General features: G+C 45.7%; 1 protein-coding gene across 1 annotated transcript in view; it reads right to left on the reverse strand.

Annotated features, from left to right (window-relative positions):
* The window catches only part of LOC138666462 (zinc finger protein 850-like), a 137453-nt gene that overhangs the window by 71470 nt on the left and 42710 nt on the right, over positions 1–23273 (reverse strand). Inside the window, exons 9-15 of the mRNA XM_069754685.1 lie at positions 22795–22931; positions 18944–19093; positions 18635–18814; positions 18429–18552; positions 18248–18345; positions 5072–5162; positions 1112–2409 (exon numbers count right to left, since the gene is read on the reverse strand). Of these exons, the coding sequence (XP_069610786.1) occupies positions 1112–2409; positions 5072–5162; positions 18248–18345; positions 18429–18552; positions 18635–18814; positions 18944–19093; positions 22795–22931 (2078 nt within the window). The remainder of the gene's footprint in view (positions 1–1111; positions 2410–5071; positions 5163–18247; positions 18346–18428; positions 18553–18634; positions 18815–18943; positions 19094–22794; positions 22932–23273) is intronic.

Consider the following 23273-nt stretch of genomic DNA (forward strand, 5'->3'; position numbering starts at 1 on the left):
CACCAGTATCAACACTATAGGACGCTGATGAATTATACTGTGCACACACAGGCCTGTACAACCACTCTCTTCCTCCAATAAGAACTGTCTCTGAGCTGTGCAATGGCATCAGTGTGCTGAGCATGGTGGCATCTGTTGTTTTATAACCCCTGATTATAATTATATAATATGGCCAGCCAATCATAGTAATGCCACTACTGAGATGGCTAAGGCATTACAGTGACTGGCAGGCAATCCCTGCATGTTTATTGCCTGTGTAACAGACACCAAACATGCGGAGTGAGGAATTTGAACTTTAAATCCGAGCAACGGCTAATGCTCACCGAGTATTTCCAAGCACCCAGATACTCAAGTGATATCAGTATCACCGAGCACGTTCACTCATCCCTAGTAATTATCTTTCCTCATTTTCTCTATCACCGAGAAAAATTCCATGCGGAAACGCTGCGGATGAAAAGAAGTAGCATGTCACTTCTTTTTTGCGGATCTGCAGTGTTATTGTACCTATTCCATTATAGAAATCCGCACAAAAAACGCGACGAATCCGCCCCTGCGTTTCCTGCCAATCTGCACAAAAAATTCCTGAGGCTAATCCGCAATGTGGGCACATAGCCTAAGAGTAAGTCAGAGCAGCGGTGGCCCTAGCTTCCTGTGAATGTTCAATACATCTGAAGGCAGGAACAGTGAAGCCAGCGCTGATTTTGTAACAACCTAACATGAGCCCCGGGAACGTGAGTGCTAAGCCCACTGGAACAATTAGCACAGAAAGGGAGTATCAATATTTTTTATTTAAAATAGGCCAAAGGAGGAATGACAAGGGGTTTTCCTAGCAATGGACAACACCTTTAAGAAATATATTTTTTTGGTTAAAACATTTCCTACATTATGAACATGAAAAAGGCTTCTCTCCTGTGTGGGTTCTCTGGTGTATAATGAGATCTGATTTATGGTTAAAATATTTCCCACATTCTGGACAGGAAAAATGTTTCTCCCCTGAGTGTGTTCTCTGGTGCCTATCCAAATCTGATTTCTGATTAAAACATTTCATACATTCTGGACATGGAAAAGCCTTCTCCCCTGTGTGGGTTCTCAGGTGGCTATTAAGATTCGCTTTCCGGTTAAAACATTTCCCACATTCTGAACATGAAAAAGGTTTATCCCCTGTGTGGGTTCTTTGGTGGTTAACAAGATTCCCTTTAACGTTAAAACATTTCCCACACTCTGAACAGGAAAAAGGCTTCTCCCCGGAGTGGGTTCTCTGATGTGTAACCAGAGACGATTTCTGATTAAAACATTTCTCACACTCTGAACAGGAAAAAGGCTTCTCCCCGGAGTGGGTTCTCTGATGCTTAACCAGAGACGATTTCTGATTAAAACATTTCCCACATTCTGAACAGGAAAAAGGCTTCTCCCCTGTGTGAATTCTCTGGTGCTTAATCAAATCTGATTTATGGTTAAAACATTTCCAACATTCTGAACATGAAAAAGCCTTCTCCCCTGTGTGGGTTTTTTGGTGGTTAACAAGATTCCCTTTATCGTTAAAACATTTCCCACACTCTGAACAGGAAAAAGGCTTCTCCTCGGAGTGGGTTCTCTGATGCTTAACCAGAGACGATTTCTGATTAAAACATTTCCCACATTCTGAACAGGAAAAAGGCTTCTCCCCGGAGTGGGTTCTCTGATGCTTAACCAGAGACGATTTCTGATTAAAACATTTCCCACATTCTGAACAGGAAAAAGGCTTCTCCCGTGTGTGAATTCTCTGGTGCTTAATCAAATCTGATTTATGGTTAAAACATTTCCAACATTCTGAACATGAAAAAGCCTTCTCCCCTGTGTGGGTTTTTTGGTGTATACCAAGATTCCATTTTTTGTTAATACATTTCCCACATTCTGAACATGAAATAGGCTTCTTCTCTGCATGTTTTCTCTGGTGCTTAACCAAATGTGATTTCTCGCTAAAACATTTCCCACATTCTGAACAAGAAAAAGGCTTCTCCCCTGTGTGACTTTTTTGGTGTCCAACAAGATGTGATTTGCGCTTAAAATATTTAACACACTTGGAACAAGAAAATCTTTTCTCCACCGTGTGAATTTTTGAATGTTTAAGAAAAGACTTTTCAATGGGAAAACTGTTTCCATATTCTGAACATGAAAATGGCTTCTTTGATTTATGAGTATTTCCTTGTTTAATGCTCATTTTGTGACTCTGATTTTCCTTAGTGGTCGCTAATGAATCAGAAGACAGGACTTGCTTCAAAGGATCAGATGAGAGACCTTTGCAGTGAAGGGATGATGGTATATCTGGAGTAAAGGCATTCACTTCAATTGTATCCCGTGGGATCTCAAAATCATCTGATTTAAAAATTGAAGGTGTCAGCAGTCCCTCTGATCTCTTGGCACAGTCATCTGCCAAGATATAAACCAATTATTTAGGAATACAATATCTTTGAATGTCATGTCATTTAACATTTCTACTTAAACTGTCTGTAAAAATGGCAAATTACGTAAAAATATTGAATTCTTCACCAAGACAATGACAGTTCACAGTCTAATAGAAAATCTCATAGGATAAACCAGTAGAGCATAGTGTTCAACTGTTCGTTCATTCTGTCTCTCAAATATGGAATTAAAAGTCACAAAGAAACGTTATGTTGACAAACATAATAGCAATAAAAACTTCTATTCATCTCACAAAAAAAAAAAAAAACAAAGTCCCCACTCAGGTCAATCATCTGTTAGTGGAAAAACAGTGGTTTCCAAATTATTAGTTGCTCAAAGGCTCTTGAAAAGTAACATGGCTTCCATTAACCAACACACTCTCCCAAAGTCAAATATCCCTCTCTGAGCCTTTCGTTGTGCCCAAACCACATTTAGCATCCATGTATTTGGCATTACTATAGTGAGAAGAACCCACTTAATTTATGGTGTGTGTGTCTCCTGGAGCACAATCTGGGCACTATATGTTGGGTAATAAAATGGTATATTTGCATTTTTCTCCTAAACCACTGCATGCTAATTTCCAGAAAGTGCCTGTCGAATCAAAAAAACAGACACTACTCCGATAGATTAATTATCTGAGAGTTACAATTTCTAAAATGGAGTCATTTTATGGGGATTTCAACTGCTCTGCTTTTCTGAATTTTTTTTCACACTAGGGCTTCTGCAGATGAGATGTCATATCTCTTTTCAGATCTGTTCTTATGATGCCTCCTTTTGTCACCAGGTGTGTCCTTATCCACATGGCAGGCGGGGCTGATTATGGAGTAAACGTTGAAACCAGAAGCAATGGACAATGTAGGCTCAATTTAGCCACTAAGATTTGGGTGCCTGGGACAATTAGTGCAATCCAGTCTGGCAGTATAGGTGCATGTTCTGTCCAGCTGAAGTAATCTGCTCCCTGATTCGGCCAATTGGTTAGCACCATATTCTACAAAAGCTCGAAGCATATTGAAGGAAGCTGCGAGATACAGCCTTGTTCTCCTCTGGTTCAGTTCTCTATGCTCACCTCCCGACTTGTGTATTTGTATCCTGTTGTGATCCTAGCCTGTTTGAGGACTACTATTGCATCTTCTGATTTTGTATTTTCTCTGCCTAACGGGTTCTGACCCGGCTACCTAACTATTGTTCTTCCTATTTTACACCACCGAAAAGCAGGCAACAATATGGTCCAAGCCTGGGGGGGTCTATATGCAAGTCCAGATCCATCTAGAGGTGTTAATTGGGTGATGAACAAGACAATCCCTGGGATTGGGAAAATGGAGTAGATAGTGCCAAGCCTGTTCATTGTGGCCATCTTTTGAGCTGCCAGGTGGGCACAAACACTGCTCCCGATACATTGTGTCTGCAAACTATACCAGTAAGATCTGGATTCAAATAGCTAAATAATTTGTGAGGTTCATCTATTTGCCATTCAACTTTGTAAAAGTGAAAAAAAAACCGGGGCTTATATTTTGCGATGAATTCTAAAATTATCACCAAATGAAGTGACATATGTCAGATTTGAAAAATGGGCCCGGATTAGGAACACAAAGCTGGCTGCGGGAAATGGTTATCAGAGTATTTTGGACCCTAACAATTGTAGTCAAAAACTGTGACTATAGACAATAACACATCTAAAGAAATGATCAAATCCAACAGTCTTCATCAGTAATAAATGAGTCTTGTTGGTTCTTTGCAATTTAAACTATCGCAAGGATCAATATTTTCAGATGAGTTTCAAGAAGAAATATTAGATAGTCAAAGAAAAGAGTAGAGAAAGTATTAGTGCTGCCCATTTCAGGAGAGGTTGTGCAGTAGTGGAATTTATGATGTGGAATGAATCCATGAAACCAGGGCTCAAGCCAACACATCTCCTGCAGGCGTGAGTAAATGTATTTTACAGCCTTCAGCCATGCACAGCTTAGAGATACAATATATCAAGGCACAGGTGTAATGTGTTTTATGTAGTTTATCGCAATCCTGCTTTAAGATAGTTGGTTTTAAAAGAAATTGAAAAGTCAGGATAAAGGGAAACTTATTATTGTACAGAAATTCACACTTTGCCCTTACTGCACCTTTACTGTTGTCGATCATAAAAGTGAAGTTCGGCCAGAAAGACTGGAACTGGTCTTGTAGGGACCATATGAGCACATTCAGCAGCGCAGAAGGGAGAGAAGGGAGATTCATCCAATAAGATATCAGGTATCTAGGAAGCCAACAGCATCATTACCCTCCGCTTTCTCTTACAAGCCCACCATAACATTTTTCTTCAAGTGATTTTTTAACTTGTCAGCACATGCTACGCATGAGGTTATTTGTCTTTGTAGTTTACAGACCTGGGCAGGTAACGGTCAGAATTTCCTAGTTTCAGGGGGTAGGTGGATCCTCCAGGCTATACGTTCTACAGAAAATGGCTTATAATGTCCAAAGTCATTTGAACAGTTTTGGATTGAGGAGTATGTTGTGGTCTACACGCAAAGTGGTGATCACACGATTGTGATATGGCCGGACTACACCACCGATAAAAGCAGCCACAGCCGGTGACTGAGAAGAATCTGTGACTTCTCTGCATTTAGTGGTTACTACTCACCTGGGTAGTCATATGTAGGAATCTCCTCCTTACACCGCTCATCACTCCTCACATAGGTCTCTGTAGTATGAATATGGGTAAGATCTTCACCCTGAAACAAATATTGCAAAAGTCACAGACAGATGGAGAAAGTCACATCTATAATCAGCTCTAATCCTGCCATCTCCACCGTTCTCATTATACAAGTATAAAACATACTAGCTGTTTCCAGCCAGCTAATGCTCGGCACGCTCATTGCTATCTAATTAACGCTGCTGGTGATTAAACTAAAGTAAATAATGACAACATTCAATAGCGCTTACGCAGGTGGTAAATTAACTTAAAATGAAGTTAATAATAATAATCATTAAAAATCTGAATAATACTAATAATACATTTTATTCACAGTGTAAAATCAAAAACAAACTGGATTCAGTAAGATGTGCGTTTTTTATTCATTCCAGCATCTAAGCAAATTTCATAACAAAACATAAATTAAGTTAAAATTTCTCTGTAAACACAATAAAATGTATAGCGATTTTCAAAGATCTTTCCTTGACTTCTACCAGGTACAATTTGAACTGAAATACCTTTACAACTTGTTACTCTAGAGAATACATTGTATAATTGACCATGTGTGAATACAGGATCAGGTAGGAGAGCGCCAATCTTATCGAATGTTTGTCCTTGCGATTTTTTAATTGTCATGGAATAAGCCAGACTAAGTGGGAATTGTTTTCTTGTTAACTTAAACGGGATATCGTGTGTGGGGACAGAGCCTCGCGTGGTAATGTGGTGGGGGGCGGGATTATGTGTGGTGTTGTGTTGGGGGGGACAGGATAATGTGTGGTGAGGTGTTGGGGGCACAGGATAATGTGTGCTGATGTGTTGGGGGGACGGGATAATGTGTGGTGATGTGTTGGGGGGACGGGATAATGTGTGGTGATGTGTTGGGGGGGCGGGATTGTGTAGTGATGTGGTGGGGGGCGGGATTATGTGTGGTGATGTGGTGGGGGGCGGGATTATGTGTGGTGATGTGGTGCAGATTGTGTGTGGTAATGTGGTGGGGGGCAGGATTGTGTGTGGTAATGGGGTGGGGGCAGAATTATGTGTGGTGATGTGGTGGGGGCGGAGCTACTGTGCAGGGGGCAGGATTAGGGAGTATTATATAGATAATAGGCAGGAAGGAGGAACAGGGAGTCCTCATGTGTGTAGTATCCAGCTGGAAACCAAGCGAGTTTGTGCAGCATGTGTCTGGTGGGTGCCAAACCTGCTGGTTCATTCAGCAAATGTAGGAAATGGAAAGGATATGTTTACGGCACACTGACAAGTTAAAATGAAAAAAGTTTATTTGGACATAATTAAAAATAAAACAATAAAAAGCCGGATTACTTACCGGTAATGCTCTTTTAATGACTCCACGACAGCACCCACATGAGAGAGGGATCCGCCCATAGGAACAGGAAATCTACAGAATAAAAGGAGGCGGTCCCCTCTCCTCCTCAGTTTAGTTTTCAGAGTATAAAAGGGAACCGCAAAAAGTTTTAGTATTAACTCATATTCAGCAATATAAAGGTCTTAAACTCTATACAACCATTATTTGTGAGCTTAAATGAAGGAAATTGCGCATAATTAGGGAGGGTAGTGAATGGGCGCTGTCGTGGACACATTAAAAGAGCATTACCGGTAAGTAATCCGGCTTTTTACCCTTCACCACGACAGCACCCACATGAGAGACTTTCAGAGACTTATTATCTGGGTGGGATTACTGTACTAAGGACAGCTCTACCAAAGGTCAAGTCGGAAGATGTAGATAGATCAAGTCTATAATGGTTGTAAAAGGTAGAAGGTGTTGACCAAGTTACGGCCTTACATATTAAATCAATCGGTACATCTGCTAGCTCCGCCCAAGAGGATGCCATGGCTCTTGCCGAATGTGCTTTTATACCCTCTGGACGAACCTCGCTTTTTGACGAATAGGCCAAGCAGATAGCTTCTCTGATCCATCAGGATAAGGTAGCTTTTGTGACCCCATGTCCTTTCCTGTGGCCCTGAAAGGAGACAAACATCTCTACTCTGCCTCCAGGCCTGAGATCTTTCTACATAGGTTAGGATGGCTCTTCTAACATCTAAGGTATGGAACTTCTGCTGCTCTAAAGTTACTGGAGTATCAAAAAATGAAGGGAGAAAAATTTCCTGTGACCTATGGTAGGTGGATGCAACCTTAGGAAAGTATGAGGGGTTTGGGGCGTGGCCTGAACGTTCATGTGAGCGGACGCGTGACAGAGCGCTCCCGCTGCCAAAGTTAATATTATCCTTATAAGCCGCAGCTGAGCGGCGATTCACAGCGCTTACCGGCTGCAGGAGAGTCCCGGGAGTGCGGCGGTGAATAGCGGCGGCCCCGAGGTCGGTGAACATGACCAGGAGGAGACAAAGAGACGCCGGAGCCGGCGAGGCAGGGACCGGCCAAGATGGCGCCGACGCCAGGGAGAAGGCGGAGAAGGACAACGCGGCATGCCAGAAGAGAATGTCGGCGGCGGCAAAGCTCCAGCAGTTTGCTAGAGTGGAAGCCGCAGGGAACACAGGAAAAGCAGAGGAGGACGACGGAGTGGACACAGACACAAAAGGAGAGGAGGAAAGCCCAGCAGAGGAGCAGGAGGTACAACAGGGGAGCAGGGATGGTGACATGGCGGTGGTAGTAGGGGGACCTGAAGATAAGGAGTCAGGAGCAGAGCCCACCCTTAGAGATGTCTTTGCACTGGTATCATCCTGCAAACAATCCCTGACCCAGCAGATACAGGAGGTTAAAGGGGATACAGCCCAGATAAATGCAGCCCTGCAGAAGATTGACAAACGTGTGGGGGCTGTGGAGGAAAGAGTGAGCACAGCAGAAGACCATATAGTGCAGCTGCAGAAAGCGGAGAGGAAGTTTGCTCAAACAATATCGGAGCTAGCTGCAAAAAATGAGGATCTGGAGAATAGGTCCAGAAGAAATAACATTCGTATAGTGGGTGTCCCTGAAAAAACTGAGGGGAGGAATCCCACGGAGTATATTGAAAGCTGGCTCCTTGAGACTTTTGGTGATGCAGCACTGACAAAAGTATTTGCGGTAGAGAGAGCCCACAGGGTCCCACCGAAACCACCTGTCCCTGGAGCAAGTCCCCGTACCATGCTTGCCAAAATCCTAAACTACAGAGACAGAGACATTATCCTGAGGAAGGCTAGAGACATGACGGATCTGACAATTGGAGGTCAAAGAATTGCTATTTACCCTGACTATTCCGCCCTGGTACAGAAACAACGGATGATGTTCACGGGTATCAAGAGACGGCTGAGAGAACTGGGAGTGCAATACTCCATGATGTTTCCGGCACGACTGAGAGTGGTAGCGATGGATAAGATTCACTTTTTCCAGACGCCGGAGGACGCTACCCAGTGGATAGATCTTAACGCTAAAAAACTTAAAGGGAAAGGAGATTGAAAATGTGGGGCGGGTTGGTCGGGAGGTATCTTAATTCTTTCAAAAAGGGGAAAAAAAGAGATTGACTGACAGTACACTGGTAATTGAAATGTGAAGGTTGAAGGGTGGAGTTGGGTATTACTCAGGGAACGCACTGGGAGAGCTGGTGCGGCGGTGAAATATGAGGGAGGAAGGGTGTGCAGCGTACTAAAAAGTTTATTTAGTTTCTTGCAGTTGTAATATAATACAGGTTTAATTATACTGTTCTTCTAAGAATTGCGCCGAATTCTGTTATAAACGGTAGCGGGAGGCGGAAAGAGAAGGTTTAGTAAGAGTGTTCGCAACGGGTGATGGTGCCCCACTCTTGATAAGAGGCAGAATGTATAATATTGGGGGGTGTGGGGGAGGGGGGGAGGGGTGAGGGTGGGGAGGGAAGTTAGACAGCTCAGAACCGGGAGTATTGACATAACTAAGGATGATGAGTCACATAATAGGGGACCGCTTTAAGATATTGAGCTGGAATGTGAGAGGCCTGGCGGATAAGTCTAGGAGAGCTGCGAGCTTGCAGTATGCGAAGGATCAACGGGCTTCTATGATATGCTTGCTAGAGACGCACTTGATACAGGAGAAAGTGGACGTACTAAATAGACGTTGGATACAGAAAGGGTATCACTCTACCTTCTCGACGTACTCAAGAGGTGTGTCAGTGTTGGTGCCGGTGGGAGTGCAGTATGAAGAGGTGAAAGTATGCGTGGATGCTGAGGGTCAGTATGTGGTGATACAATGTATATTGTATGGAGTGAGATTGTGTGTTGCGGCAATGTATATTCCACCTCCATATTCAAGTAAGAAGATCAGGGAGGTATTGGAGAGGGTGGAACGATGGGAACCACTGCCACTCTTAATTATTGGGGATTTGAACAATATATGCGATGACTTTTGGGATAAAAATAAGAACGCCCAGAATAGGTCGGAGGGGCACACTACAACATTTGGAACCTATGTGCGTGAATTAGGCATGATTGATCTATGGAGAGTCAGACATGTTGGGGAGAGAGGATACTCGTGCTATTCGCCGGCTCATGCTACGCTATCCAGAATTGATATGGCACTGGGTAACCGCCTGTTGGACACAATGGTGGGGGAGGTGCGTTATCTGCTGAGGGCCCTTTCGGATCATAGTCCAATTGAGGTGGAGGTTAGGTTGTTGGGGACACGGACTACAAGCGGGAGAGAATGGAAGATCCATCCTAACTGGTTACAGAGTATTGACTTGGACGGTATAGGGAAGGAGGTGACGGAATTCTTTGCGTTAAATGATGGGAGTACTGATGCTCTGACTGTTTGGGATGCAATGAAAGCGTACCTGAGAGGGCTACTTTTTAGAGACATTAGTAGGTGTAAGAGGAGGACAAGGGAAGCGGAGAGAGTGGCATTGGAAGAGTTGAAAGCCGCGGAGGACGAGATGGTAGTACTGGGGACCTCCGAGGCAGAGAAAAGGTTGAGAACAGCGCAAAATTGTATGGAAAAGATTCTGCTGGGAAAAGCTGAAAGGAAGCGGGAGTTTCAGAGGGTGGCTTATTTTCAGGAGGGAGAAACAGTGGGACACATGCTATCGGTGGTAGCCGCGGCTCAGCGTAGTACCTCATATGTACACTCGTTGGTTTCGGATGGGGGGAGCAGGGTATCTGAAACACCTGATATTATAAAGGTCTTTGCGGACTTTTACGTGGACTTATATTCCTCCAGGGTCAATGAGTCAGCCGGAGATACGGAGACTTTCCTTGAGAGTCTGGGTCTTCCGAAATTGAGTGAGGAGGATAGGGTGAGCCTCGATGCCTCTATCACCGAGGAGGAACTGAGTCGGGCGCTGAAGTCTATGGCCAATGGGAAGGCACCTGGGGTTGATGGGTTACCAGCCGAAATCTATAAAAGTTTGGAGGAAGTGCTGATTCCCAGATTAAAGTTAGTACTGGAGGAGGCTGGATGTAAAGGGTATCTCCCAGCATCTATGAGGGAGGCTATTATAGTGGTTATTCCGAAGGAGGATAAGGATCTGGGGAAGCCTGAGTCATATCGGCCAATCTCTCTGTTAACCATTGATGTCAAACTCTTGGCCAAGGTGTTAGCTACCCGTCTGTCTAGTGTCATTACTAACCTTGTGCATCCGGATCAGTCTGGTTTTATGCCTGACAGATCTACAGCGGTTAATCTGCGGAGGCTGCATATGAACCTGCAGCTGAAGTCTGACAATTGTGGCCGAAGGGTTATTGCATCCTTGGACGCCCATAAGGCGTTTGACAGTGTGGAGTGGGGATATCTCTGGCGGGTGTTGAAATGTATGGGTATTGGCCCGCAATTTGTGGCGTGGACTCAACTGTTATATTCACTACCAACAGCTAGAATTAGAGTGAATGGGGAACTTTCTCAGCCTATAAAGCTGGCCAGACGTACGAGGCAGGGTTGCCCACTGTCGCCCCTTCTGTTTGCCTTAGCTGTGGAGCCATTGGCCGCCAAGATCCGACAGTCGGATGAAGTCCCTGGGTTCAGTTATGGGAGTGTTGAGGAGAAGATTGCGTTATATGCAGACGACATCCTACTGTTCCTAGCGGACCCGGATGAAGCCTTGAATGGGGCTATCGAGATCGTTGGGAAATTTGGAGACTTATCGGGATTGAGGATAAACTGGGATAAATCGGTCCTCTTTGAGGTGGATGGGGTGGAGGAGAGCAGAAGTGAGCCATTGGGAGAGGGGCGGCTTAGGGTAGTATCCCTTTTCAGATACCTGGGAATATGGATCTCGATGCCAGTTACAGAGTTTCTGTATAGGAATTTGACACCTCTCGTGGGCGCCCTTAAAGCAAAAGTGGATGCATGGAATAAATTGCACTTATCGGTGGTGGGGAGGGTTAATCTAATTAAAATGGTTCTGATGCCCAAATTACTCTACGTCCTACATAACGCGCCAGTTTGGATTCCACGTGGGAAATTCCGGCAGATTAATGCTCTATTTAGAAGTCTGATATGGGGGAGGCGGTACCCACGTATTCGCCTGGAGACGCTTCAGCGACCCAAGGAAGATGGAGGATTGGCTTTACCCAATCCTGAGTTATATTTTCTTGCAGCCCAGAGCCAACATTTGAAGGGCTGGGCACGGGAGGTGTCCTCCAGTGCGGTACAGCACTTGATGGAGAGGGTGACAGACCGACGACCGGTAGCGCAGTGTCTGGAGGATGGTTCCTTGGGAGTATTGGGGAAATTATACCCAACTATGTTTTTGATATATAAATTATGGACCAGACTGCGACAGATTCGGGGGGTTACGGGGCTGACTAAATTTACACCGATATGGTTTAATAATAATTTGGTTGAGTTTGCGGCCCTTGGAGTGCTGACGGAGTGGAGGGCCAAAGGAATCCACTTGGTGGCTCAGATAGTTCAACAACGAGGATTAAAGTCCTTTTCGCAGCTGCAAGGGGAGTTTGGACTGAGACCGACTGGGGAGTATCAATATGCTCAGATGAAACATGCTTTTAAAGCTCAAAACAGGGGCGGTGGTGTTGAGATCCAAGAGGACATAGTTCTGGAATACGTGTGTGGGGAAGGGTCCACAAGGGGAGTCATTACCACCCTTTATAAGGACCTTCTACATGCATATTTGTTAGACTTCCCTTTAAAAGCGAGAGCGAAATGGGAAAGAGATTTAGGCCCAATGGAGGATGAAACCTGGGAGTCGGTGTTGGAGTCGGTTCCACGAGTGTCGCTGAGCGAGCCGTATAGACTATCGCAGCTGTACATCTTGCACAGAGTCTATAAATCACCGGAAGTGTTGTGCAGAGCGGGGTTGCGTGCTGACTCTGAATGCCCGAGATGTAAGACTGGGAATGCAGGAATATACCACATGATGTGGACATGTCCAAGACTGGTTGCTTTCTGGTTGGTGGTAATGAGCCGTGTGGAAGGGGCGTATAAATGCAGAGTGCCGAGAGATCCGATAGTGTGTATACTAGGATATGTAGAGGAAATTAGAGTGGATAACATCTGGAAGATAGCAATAGCTAGGCTATTATACATGGCAAGGAAGGTAATAGCAAGGAACTGGATCAAGGAGGAACCGCCTACAAGGGGTGAATTCCTGAATTATGTTAAACATGGTCTCAATCTGGAAAAGGGGGTCTATAAAAGACGTGGGAAAATAGAAACGTTTGACAAAATGTGGTCTCCGTGGCTCGAGCTGGGATGAGTAGTTATGGGAAATGGGAGAGTGAGAGCCTCTGAAAGGAAGAGAGTGCTAGAGGAACAAGCGAACATAAGTGAGTCAAATGGCTCAAGGAACCATCAATACTGGTAACAAAAGTATAACTGGGAAGGAGCTGTCAGGGGAGGGGGAGGTTTGGGTATGGTTGGGATTGTTGGGGGTTTGGAAAATGTTAAAATTTTTGTAAAATACTGGACAGTGCATAAATTGTATTGTGCATGTTTGCTTTCAATAAAAAAACTATTTAAACAAAAAAAAAAAAAAAAAAAAAGTATGAGGGGTTTGGCCTAAGGACTACCCGATATTGGAATACTAACATGAAGGGTGGGTCTATTGAGAGGGCCTGGATGTCACTAACCCTTCTAGCTGATGTTAAGGCTACTAATAGGGCGACTTTATATGAGAAGACGTTTAAGGGTATAGAATCTAGAGGTTCAAATGGGGGACCAGTTAAAGGGACTCTGTCACCTGAATTTGGAGGGAACAATCTTCAGCCATAGAGGCGGGGTTTTCGGGTGTTTGATTCACCCTTTCCTTACCCGCTGGCTGCATGCTGGCTGCAATATTGGATTGAAGTTCATTCTCTGTCCTCCATAGTACACGCCTGCGCAAGGCAAGATTGCCTTGTGCAGGCATGTACTACGGAGGACAGAGAATGAACTTCAATCCAATATTGCAGCCAGCGGGTAAGGAAAGGGTGAATCAAACACCCGAAAACCCCGCCTCTATGGCTGAAGATTGTTCCCTCCAAATTCAGGTGACAGAGTCCCTTTAATGCCTCAAGAACTAGGTTTAAATCCCACGGTGGTAGACGGGGAATATGGACTGGATTGCTCCATTCACAGGCCTTTATAAATCTGGAGATCCACTTATCTCCTGCTATATTGCACCCATTTAGGGCTCCCAATGCTGACACTTGTACTCTTAGGGTGTTTACTGATAAACCTAATTCTCGACCCTTTTGTAAGAATTCTAGGATGGGTACAACTGGAGCTTGTCTAGTGAAAGGTTTTGTATAAAATTTTAAGAATTTTTTCCACACTCTACTGTATATTAGGGTAGTGGATTTTTTTCTACTCAATAACAGAGTGTTTATAAGATCTTTAGAAAAGCCTCTTGAAGTTAATAGCTGCCTCTCAAATTCCATGCCATCAAGTGAAGTCCTTTCACTTGCGGATGGAAAAAAGGTCCTTGGGATAGTAACTTCCGGTCTGACGGAAGAATCCATGGGTCGCATAGAGACATGGCCTGGAGACAAGAGAACCATGGTCTCTTCGGCCAGAAGGGTGCGATAAGAATCACCCTTGTTTTCTCCCTTCTGATCTTCCCGAGTACTAGTGGAATCAGTGACATCGGAGGAAAGGCATACACTAGATCAAACTTCCAGGGATACTGAAGTGAGTCCAAAATGTCTGGATGATCCATCATGTTCAAGGAAGCAAACCTTTGTACTTGTCTGTTTTCTCTGGTAGCAAACAGATCTATTTGTGGGGTACCCCATAATTTTGCTATCTTCTTGAACGTGAGCTTGTTGAGAGTCCATTCTCCTTGACCTAGCATGTATGGGCTGAGAGACTGCTTTCGTGTTTTCTACCCCTTTGATGTGAAGGGCTGTTAGGGATGAGAGATAGGTTTCTGCTAGATGGAAGATATCTGAAGCTATGGTCATCAGACTTGCTGACCGTATACCCCCTTGACGGTTCACGTATGCCACTGTGGTGAAATTGTCTGACAATATTCAAACAGGCGCTCCTCGAATCTGTGGCAGAAAATGATTTAACCCTGCTGTTCTGTTCGGTCTGGGGAGACCTATTTTGAACTTTGGTATTTTTTGGGGTGTTCAAGATGTGGTTCTGAAACTTGTGGTTGATTGACTTAAATGAGGATGGGTCGGTCGGCCACGGGTTTCAGAGCCGCATCTTGAATATTTTAAAGAATATTGATGTTCAAAGTCGGTCATTTTTGACCAACAGAACAGCAGGGTTAAAGCATACTCCACTGCTTTTAACTCTTTCCAATTAGAAGAGTATATTGACTGTCAGATCCCAGACATCTTGGGCTAGATTATCCCCCATATGGGCACCCCAACCAGAGGGGCTAGCATTAGTAGTAATTATCTTGGAAGGCTCTATTATCCATGGTACCCCTTTAGTAAGATGATCTATATCTAACCACCAGGTTAGGGAATCTACTACATTTTGGGAAAGAGTCAATTTATTTTCCAGATGTCCCTGTGCGTTCTGAATGTACAAGATCTCATATTGTAATGGTCTGATATGAAATTGAACCCATGGGACTGCTGGGATACATGAAGTTAATGATCCTAGTAAGGACATAGCTTCTCTTAGTGACATGACCGGGTTTTTTTATTGCCAATGTCCCCTTTGATTGTATAGTCAATTTTTTTTTACTGTGGGAGGAAACATCTCTGACTTACGGAGTCTAGATGGATTCTTAGGAATGTTTGAAAGGTTTCTGGTTTCAGTCTGGATTTTTCGTAATTGACGATCCATCCTAACTCCTGTAGGGACGAAATCGTATTAGATAAACGGTCTTTACATTGAGATACACAATTTCCTACTACTAGAAAGTCATCTAGGTAGGGTATTATTAGAGTATCTTGTTGGCGCAGGTAAGCCATCACCTCTAGCATTACTTTTGTAAAGATGCGAGAAGCCATTGAAAGACCAAAAGGCATTGCCACATATTGAAACTGACGAACCTGTCCTGCCCAGTTGACCGCTACCCTTAGGCACCGCTGGTGCTTGGTGTATATGGGAAGATGATAGTTGGCATCTTTTAGGTCTATTCCTGCCATCACACATCTAGGAAACAAAAGTTTGATGGTAGAACCAATGGATTCCATTTTAAAGGTACGGTTACGTAAAAATGAATTTAATTTTTTGAGATTAATGATAATTCTGAATGAACCATCCAGTTTATTGATCAGGAATAAAGGGGAATAAAATCCCTTCACCTCTTGGGAACTTCTATCAAGACTCTTTTAGTTATTAAGGACAGGATCTCTGATTCAAGAGCCCTTTGTTGTTCTAGCCCTTTAGGTGATGTTACTACAAATGAATCCCAAGGGATTCGCTCAAATTCAAATTTTAATCCGAATTCTATGATGTTAAGAATCCATTGGCTTGATGTTACTTTCTTCCATTTCTGGGAAAAATATTTTAGTCTGCCACCAACTTGATATATCAAAGAAAATAATGCCAAATAGGATCTCAACTATAATATCATAAACTATCCTAAAATTGTAAATGTTTATTAATTGAACCTATACGTTGGTTCACACCACAGAACGGACAAAAATAGCAAAGACAAAAAATGCCACCAACTTGAGCATTAGCGGTACTTGTTAAGTCTTGTATTATATGATCCGCTATAAAATGCACCTTTTTGCTTTGGGTCCTTTGTTTCCCAGCGCTCTCTTTGAGCGTCAAATGTTTTATTTCTCGTAAAGGGGCGTCTTCTAAAGGCTCTCCAGTAATAAGGAAGAGACTTGTTAGGAAATCCCTTCTTTCTTTCTCCTGCTTTGTTTAGGAGATCGTCCAATGCTTTCCCAAAAAGAAACTCACCCTGGCACGGGATCGCACAAAGTTTTGATTTCGTCTGTGCCTCCCCCTTCCAGCTCTGTAACCAGAATGCTCGCCGGGCTGTATTTACTAGGCCGGCTGATCTGGCTGCTAAGCTTAGCGAGTCTGCTGATGCATCCGCCAGGAACGCTACAGCTTCTTTTATTAGAGGGACTGTTGGCAGAATTTTTTCTCTCAAAGTTTTTTCTCTAATTTGCTCCTCCAGCTTTTCCATCCAAACTAGTAGTGACCTGGCGGTACATGTACTAGATATGGCAGGTCTGAATGCCCCCCGTGTTGGCCTCCCATGAACTTTTTAGTAAGGCCTCTGCTTTACGGTCTAAAGGGTCTGGCAAGACCCCCGAATCCTCTACTGGTAATATGGATTGTTTGGATGTTGAAGTAACTGCAGCATCCACTTTAGGCACTTTTGACCAGGAATTTAGTTCTTCATCGCTAAAGGGATAACGTCTCTTAGAGGATGATGGTAAGAACCCCCGTATGTTTTGCCTATCCAATTTCTTTCTTATTATTTCATTAATAGTTGATATCACGGGAAAAGATCTCCGTTTTTTCTGGCCCAACCCGGCAAACACGATCTCCTGTGCCGATTTTGACCGTTTTATATCCGGGCATCCCATTGTACTTCTGACTGATTTTACTAGGTTGTCTATGCTACCTTCTTGGTAGACAAGGACCTCCTTCAGATTCAGATGAACTTAACTAGGAATCTGAATTGTTTGAGGATCTATGTATATCCTCCGATTCTGAGACCACAGGTGAAAGGGATCTGCTTGGCAGGCATGTACTGGAGCTGCTGGTGTGCATCTCTTCCCGAATTATAGCTCTTATGTCTGCTGACGTTACTACTTTTTCTTCATGTAAGGTTAGACTGATACAATCGGGGCATAAGCTTTTAACATATGAATCCGGAAGTGGCTGCGTACATAGGGCACATTCTTTATGCTTGGACTTGTGTGTCCGTTTCTTAGTCTAAAAGGAGAGGGACACAGGAGGAATAGATCAGCATATAGGAAGAGGATTTTTAACACTCACCCAGTGAAGCTCAAAGGTACCGGTTCTAGAGGCGGAGATTTAGGTAAAACATCCTTGACGTTCTGTCTGGCGGTGGATCGCTTCTCTGTGGGGCGACCACTGCTTTTTTTTAGTGTTGCTTCTGGCGCTTCTCTCCTTGCTGGGAGGACGCTGTTCTGCTGTAGGCAGATGCGCTTCGTTGGCCGGTGAAGCCATACTTACACACACCGGCTCTGACGGCAGCACCGTTTTTAAATCTGGCACCGCATCTCCTGCCTCCCTGGACCCAACCCAGAAGTGCTCCGGCTACTAGACGAGCCATTGAAAAGCTGGCTGCTGCAGCGCGTGCGCCCTCATGGTACTGGGCGGCCCACCCCGGACCATGGATCGGTGGACAGACGAGGGGGGAGGCTACAAGCAGGGGCTTCCCCATCGCTGCTTCTGGTACCGCAGCCCCTGCTCTTCTTACAGAAACCACACAGGCTGATGTATCTGGCCCAGGAATCCTCTTCAACTGCAGGTAACTTCGGATTCCTATAGGAACAGGAAACCTAAACTGAGGAGGAGAGGGGACCACCTCCTTTTATTCTGTAGGTTTCCTGTTCCTATGAGCGGATTCCTCTCTTTCATGTGGGTCCTGTCATTGCGAAGGGTAAAAACAACATGATAGGTTTCTGGCGTAAAGGTGCTCCTTTAGGTTGTTTTATTTTTAATCATGTCCAAATAAACTTTCATTTTAACTGGTCAGTCTTTTCCCTTTCTAAAACATAATACTGGAGGATAAAACAAGACTGAGCACAAGACCTTCACAGCCATCTACACATCATAGGGATATCTCATGACACCTTCTCTCCATCTACCTGATGATCCTGAGGAACATTGGGATCTTCTTGTTTATAGTACTGTGGAAGAAGAAAATGGGGACATCTCTCTGGTGTTGTCCTCTTTTTGGAAAGATCTGGAGGAAACACATATAGGGACTGAATTCATTCTTAACATACAGATAATTATAGGCCGTGTGTATTTAGTCCTGTCTATTACCTGGTGTTGAGAGGGACTGGGGAACCTCCATCATGACATCCTTGTTCAGGTCTTTGTGTCCTTCTAAATACTCCCACTCCTCCATGGAGAAATAGACGGCGACATCCTGACACCTTATAGGAACCTGACACATACAATGATACCGTCATCCCCCGATCGCTTCAAAGCGTTACTGTATAATGTCCCAGCATTCCCAACAGTGTCACCTCTCCAGTCAGCAGCTCAATCATCTTGTAGGTGAGTTCTAGGATCTTCTGGTCATTGATGTCCTCATGAATCAGGGGATGAGGTGGAGACTCCATGATTGGGCTCAGGGGTCTTCCCCATTCCTCAGACGCAGGGTCCTGACAGCGATCACTAGAGGTCTTCTTCACTACTGTGTAATCCTGGTTATGGAGAGACACATTAATAAATCTCACTACAGACATTTCCAGAGTCCTCACTTCCTCAGTTCTGTCCATCTGTTATTAACATAGATAAGAATGATGTAATTTGACGTCATCAGAATCTCTCACCTCTCCAGTAAGCCGGAAGAGGATCTCTAGGGTGAGGTGTAATATCCTCTCCGCCATCTTGTCTCTGTCGATTTCCATCCTTGATGGGTAAATCAGGAAAATTCTCTTATATAGAAGATCTTCACTGAGAGGATCAGATAGTGTAGAGACCTGAATGAGAAGATGATCCGATGTAACATCATAAAAATCCTGTGTAATAATACAATTACTGGAGATAATAAGGGCAAACATATCAGGAAACAGAACGTGTAAATGTTGCATTCTCTAGTCTTGTATACACTGGAACAAAAGTTGAATTTCTTACTAAGTCACCTCCATGCTCCCAATCTCTGGCTATGTTACTCACTGCTTCGGCAACTGATTGGCTGTAGTAATCACAAGATCATTAGGATTGACCAGGAAATACGGAGACTGTCGGAGACCCAAGCTGCAATGGTATTGTTATTATTTTACAACATTCAGCTTATTTCCAGACATCTCCTAATAAAACCTATATATTTAGGCCACAGACAACAAGCAGTTTCTTCCTCGGAGTCGGCAGCTGAATACGTTTCTCATAGACTCATCTTCCATAACGCTAATTCTCGTCTCATTTACAGACACTGGAATCCGCATTAGGCCGGGGTCACACTGGCGACTAAAATGGACGAGTGCAATGCGATAAAAAAACTGCATTGCACTCGGACCAATGTTAAACTATAAGGCAGCTCCCAGCAGCCGATTTTTTGTCGGCCGTTTTCCTTGGTCCAAGACAATCGCAGCATGCTGCGATTGTCACGGACACTCGGCTGGCTCGCACCCATATAAGCCTATGGGTGCGAGTGAAACAGCGCACATCACTCGGATATCATCAGAGTGCTGTGTGCTAAACGAGGACCCCAGCAATGGAGGAGATGGAGAAAGTCATTTCTCCGCCTCCTCCACAGATGTGCTCCGATCCGTACTGTGCAAGAGGCTTGGAGCACAGACGAATGACACTCGATTCCCGATGGCAGCAGAGCAGGAGCCGAGGGTCATTAGCATCTCGCACCGGATGCTATACGCTAGTGTGACCCCAGCCTTAGCAATACCGCAGGAGATATTCATTACACGTGACAGGAGAAATAACTACTTCATGATGAGGACGACATCTTCATCTTCTACTACGGCTCTAGAAACATATTTGTCCAGAGTCCGTCACTGACTCCATCACCACCGGCCTCTATATGAAGGTTTCCCGACAATACTGTGTAGAGGCCCCGTACTATGAGAGTAATACAGGTTTCCTTGGTTCCCGTCTTTCACAGTTGGGTCGTTTGTATCTATCAGCGGAAAAGCAACAAAACTATTGTGATTCTTATAAGGAGACAACACAAACCCCCTAAATATAACATTTTATAACAACCCCACAATCTGTGACTCTTCAGGGTAAATCGCTCTCTCCCCATTGGATTAGAGCTGATACTATGAAGCTAAAGTGACTAAACAGACTTTCTGTCACCTCCATAAAGGGGCACTTTACTGTGTTTGTCAGAACTGTCCGAGGATTATTAGAGGTGACAGTTTCCCCCAATTAGAAGGGACACCTGTGGATATTGGGGTCTTTACCTGCTACAGTTCTGGTGTGGACCCTCCACCTGCAGAGCCGCACTCCACATAGAGAATAATGGAGCCTCCAGCACCGACCTCCACCCGCACTTCACATAGAGAATAATGGAGCCTCCAGCACCGACCTCCACCCGCAGAGCCGCACTCCACATAGAGAATAATGGAGCCTCCAGCACCGACCTCCACCCGCACTTCACATAGAGAATAATGGAGCCTCCAGCACCGACCTCCACCCGCAGAGCCGCACTCCACATAGAGAATAATGGAGCCTCCAGCACCGACCTCCACCCGCAGAGCCGCACTCCACATAGAGAATAATGGAGCCTCCAGCTCCGGCCTCCACCCGCAGAACCGCACACCACATAGAATAATGGAGCCTCCAGCACCGACCTCCACACGCAGAGCCGCACTCCACAGAGAATAATGGAGCCTCCAGCACCGACCTCCACCCGCAGAGCCGCACTCCACATAGAGAATAATGGAGCCTCCAGCACCGACCTCCACCCGCAGAGCCGCACTCCACATAGAGAATAATGGAGTCTCCAGCACCGACCTCCACCCGCAGAGCCACACACCACATAGAGAATAATGGAGCCTCCAGCACCGACCTCCACCCGCAGAGCCACACTCCACATAGAGAATAATGGAGCCTCCAGCACCGACCTCCACCCGCAGAGCCACACTCCACATAGAGAATAATGGAGCCTCCAGCACCGACCTCCACCCGCAGAGCCGCACTCCACATAGAGAATAATGGAGCCTCCAGCACCGACCTCCACCCGCAGAACCGCACACCACATAGAATAATGGAGCCTCCAGCACCGACCTCCACACGCAGAGCCGCACTCCACATAGAGAATAATGGAGCCTCCAGGACCGACCTCCACCCGCAGAGCCACACTCCACATAGAGAATAATGGAGCCTCCAGCACCGACCTCCACCCGCAGAGTCGCACTCCACATAGAGAATAATGGAGCCTCCACCACCGACCTCCACCCGCAGAGTCGCACTCCACATAGAGAATAATGGAGCCTCCACCACCGACCTCCACCCGCAGAGTCGCACTCCACATAGAGAATAATGGAGCCTCCACCACCGACCTCCACCTGCAGAGCCGCACTCCACATAGAGAATAATGGAGCCTCCAGCACCTACCTCCACCCGCAGAGCCGCACTCCACATAGAGAATAATGGAGCCTCCAGCACCTACCTCCACCCGCAGAGCCGCACTCCACATAGAGAATAATTGAGCCTCCAGCACCGACCTCCACCCGCAGAGCCACACTCCACATAGAGAATAATGGAGCCTCCAGCACCGACCTCCACCCGCAGAGCCACACTCCACATAGAGAATAATGGAGCCTCCAGCACCGACCTCCACCCGCAGAGCCGCACTCCACATAGAGAATAATGGAGCCTCCAGCACCGACCTCCACCCACAGAGCCACACTCCACATAGAGAATAATGGAGCCTCCAGCACCGACCTCCACCCGCAGAGCCGCACTCCACATAGAGAATAATGGAGCCTCCAGCACCGACCTCCACCCACAGAGCCACACTCCACATAGAGAATAATGGGGCCTCCAGCACCGACCTCCACCCGCAGAGCCGCACTCCACATAGAGAATAATGGAGCCTCCAGCACCGACCTCCACCCACAGAGCCACACTCCACATAGAGAATAATGGAGCCTCCAGCACCGACCTCCACCCGCAGAGCCACACTCCACATAGAGAATAATGGAGCCTCCAGCACCGACCTCCACCCGCAGAGCCGCACTCCACATAGAGAATAATGGAGCCTCCAGCACCGACCTCCACCCACAGAGCCGCACTCCACATAGAGAATAATGGAGCCTCCAGTACCGACCTCCACCCGCAGAGCCGCACTCCACATCTATATATATAATTGTCTAAGGGTTTTTCTGTCTGTCTGTCTGTCTGTCTGTCCTGGAAATCCCGGCTCTCTGATTGGTCGAGGCCTGGCGGCCTCGACCAATCAGAGACGGGCACAGCGACGATGATGTCATAAAGGACGTAGACATCCCGCATCTCTGATTGGTCGAGGCCGCCAGCAACGGGCACAGCAACAATGATGTCATAATGGTTGCCATGGCGACGATGATGTCATAAAGGTTGCCTCGACGAATCAGCAACGGGCACAGTCTGCCGCGAATTCTGGGGACATGCATATTCTAGAATACCCGATGCGTTAGAATCGGGCCACAATCTAGTAGAGAATAATGGGGCCTCCAGCACCGACCTCCACCCACAGAGCCGCACTCCACATAGAGGATAATGGAGCCTCCAGCACCGACCTCCACCCGCAGAGCCACAGGACTCCACATATATTGCTGCTCAGTATGCGCACAGGACCTGTGATGAGGTCACAGGAGGGGAGGAGTCAGGGGTCACATGATCAGGGGCCTCAGTGTATGCAGGACTCTGCTGTGCTGGTTGTTATGGTGCTGGATGTTTGGGGTCAGGAGGGGTTTACAGTGTGGATATAACGGAGCCGCAAGTGTTCGAGGTGTATGGAGTGGAGCCACGTGTGTACAGAGCAGAGCCGTGTGTACAATGTGTATGGAGCGGAACCGCGTATGTGCGAGGTGTACTGAATGGAGCCGCCTGTGTTCGAGGTGTACGGAGCAGAGCCGCATGTATACAAGGTGTACTGAGCAGAGCTGAGTGTGTACGAACCAGAGCCGCGTGTGTACAGAGCGGAGCCGTATGTATGAGGTG

Source organism: Ranitomeya imitator, chromosome 2 (assembly GCF_032444005.1).
Source record: "Ranitomeya imitator isolate aRanImi1 chromosome 2, aRanImi1.pri, whole genome shotgun sequence".
Taxonomy (NCBI): Eukaryota; Metazoa; Chordata; class Amphibia; order Anura; family Dendrobatidae; genus Ranitomeya; species Ranitomeya imitator.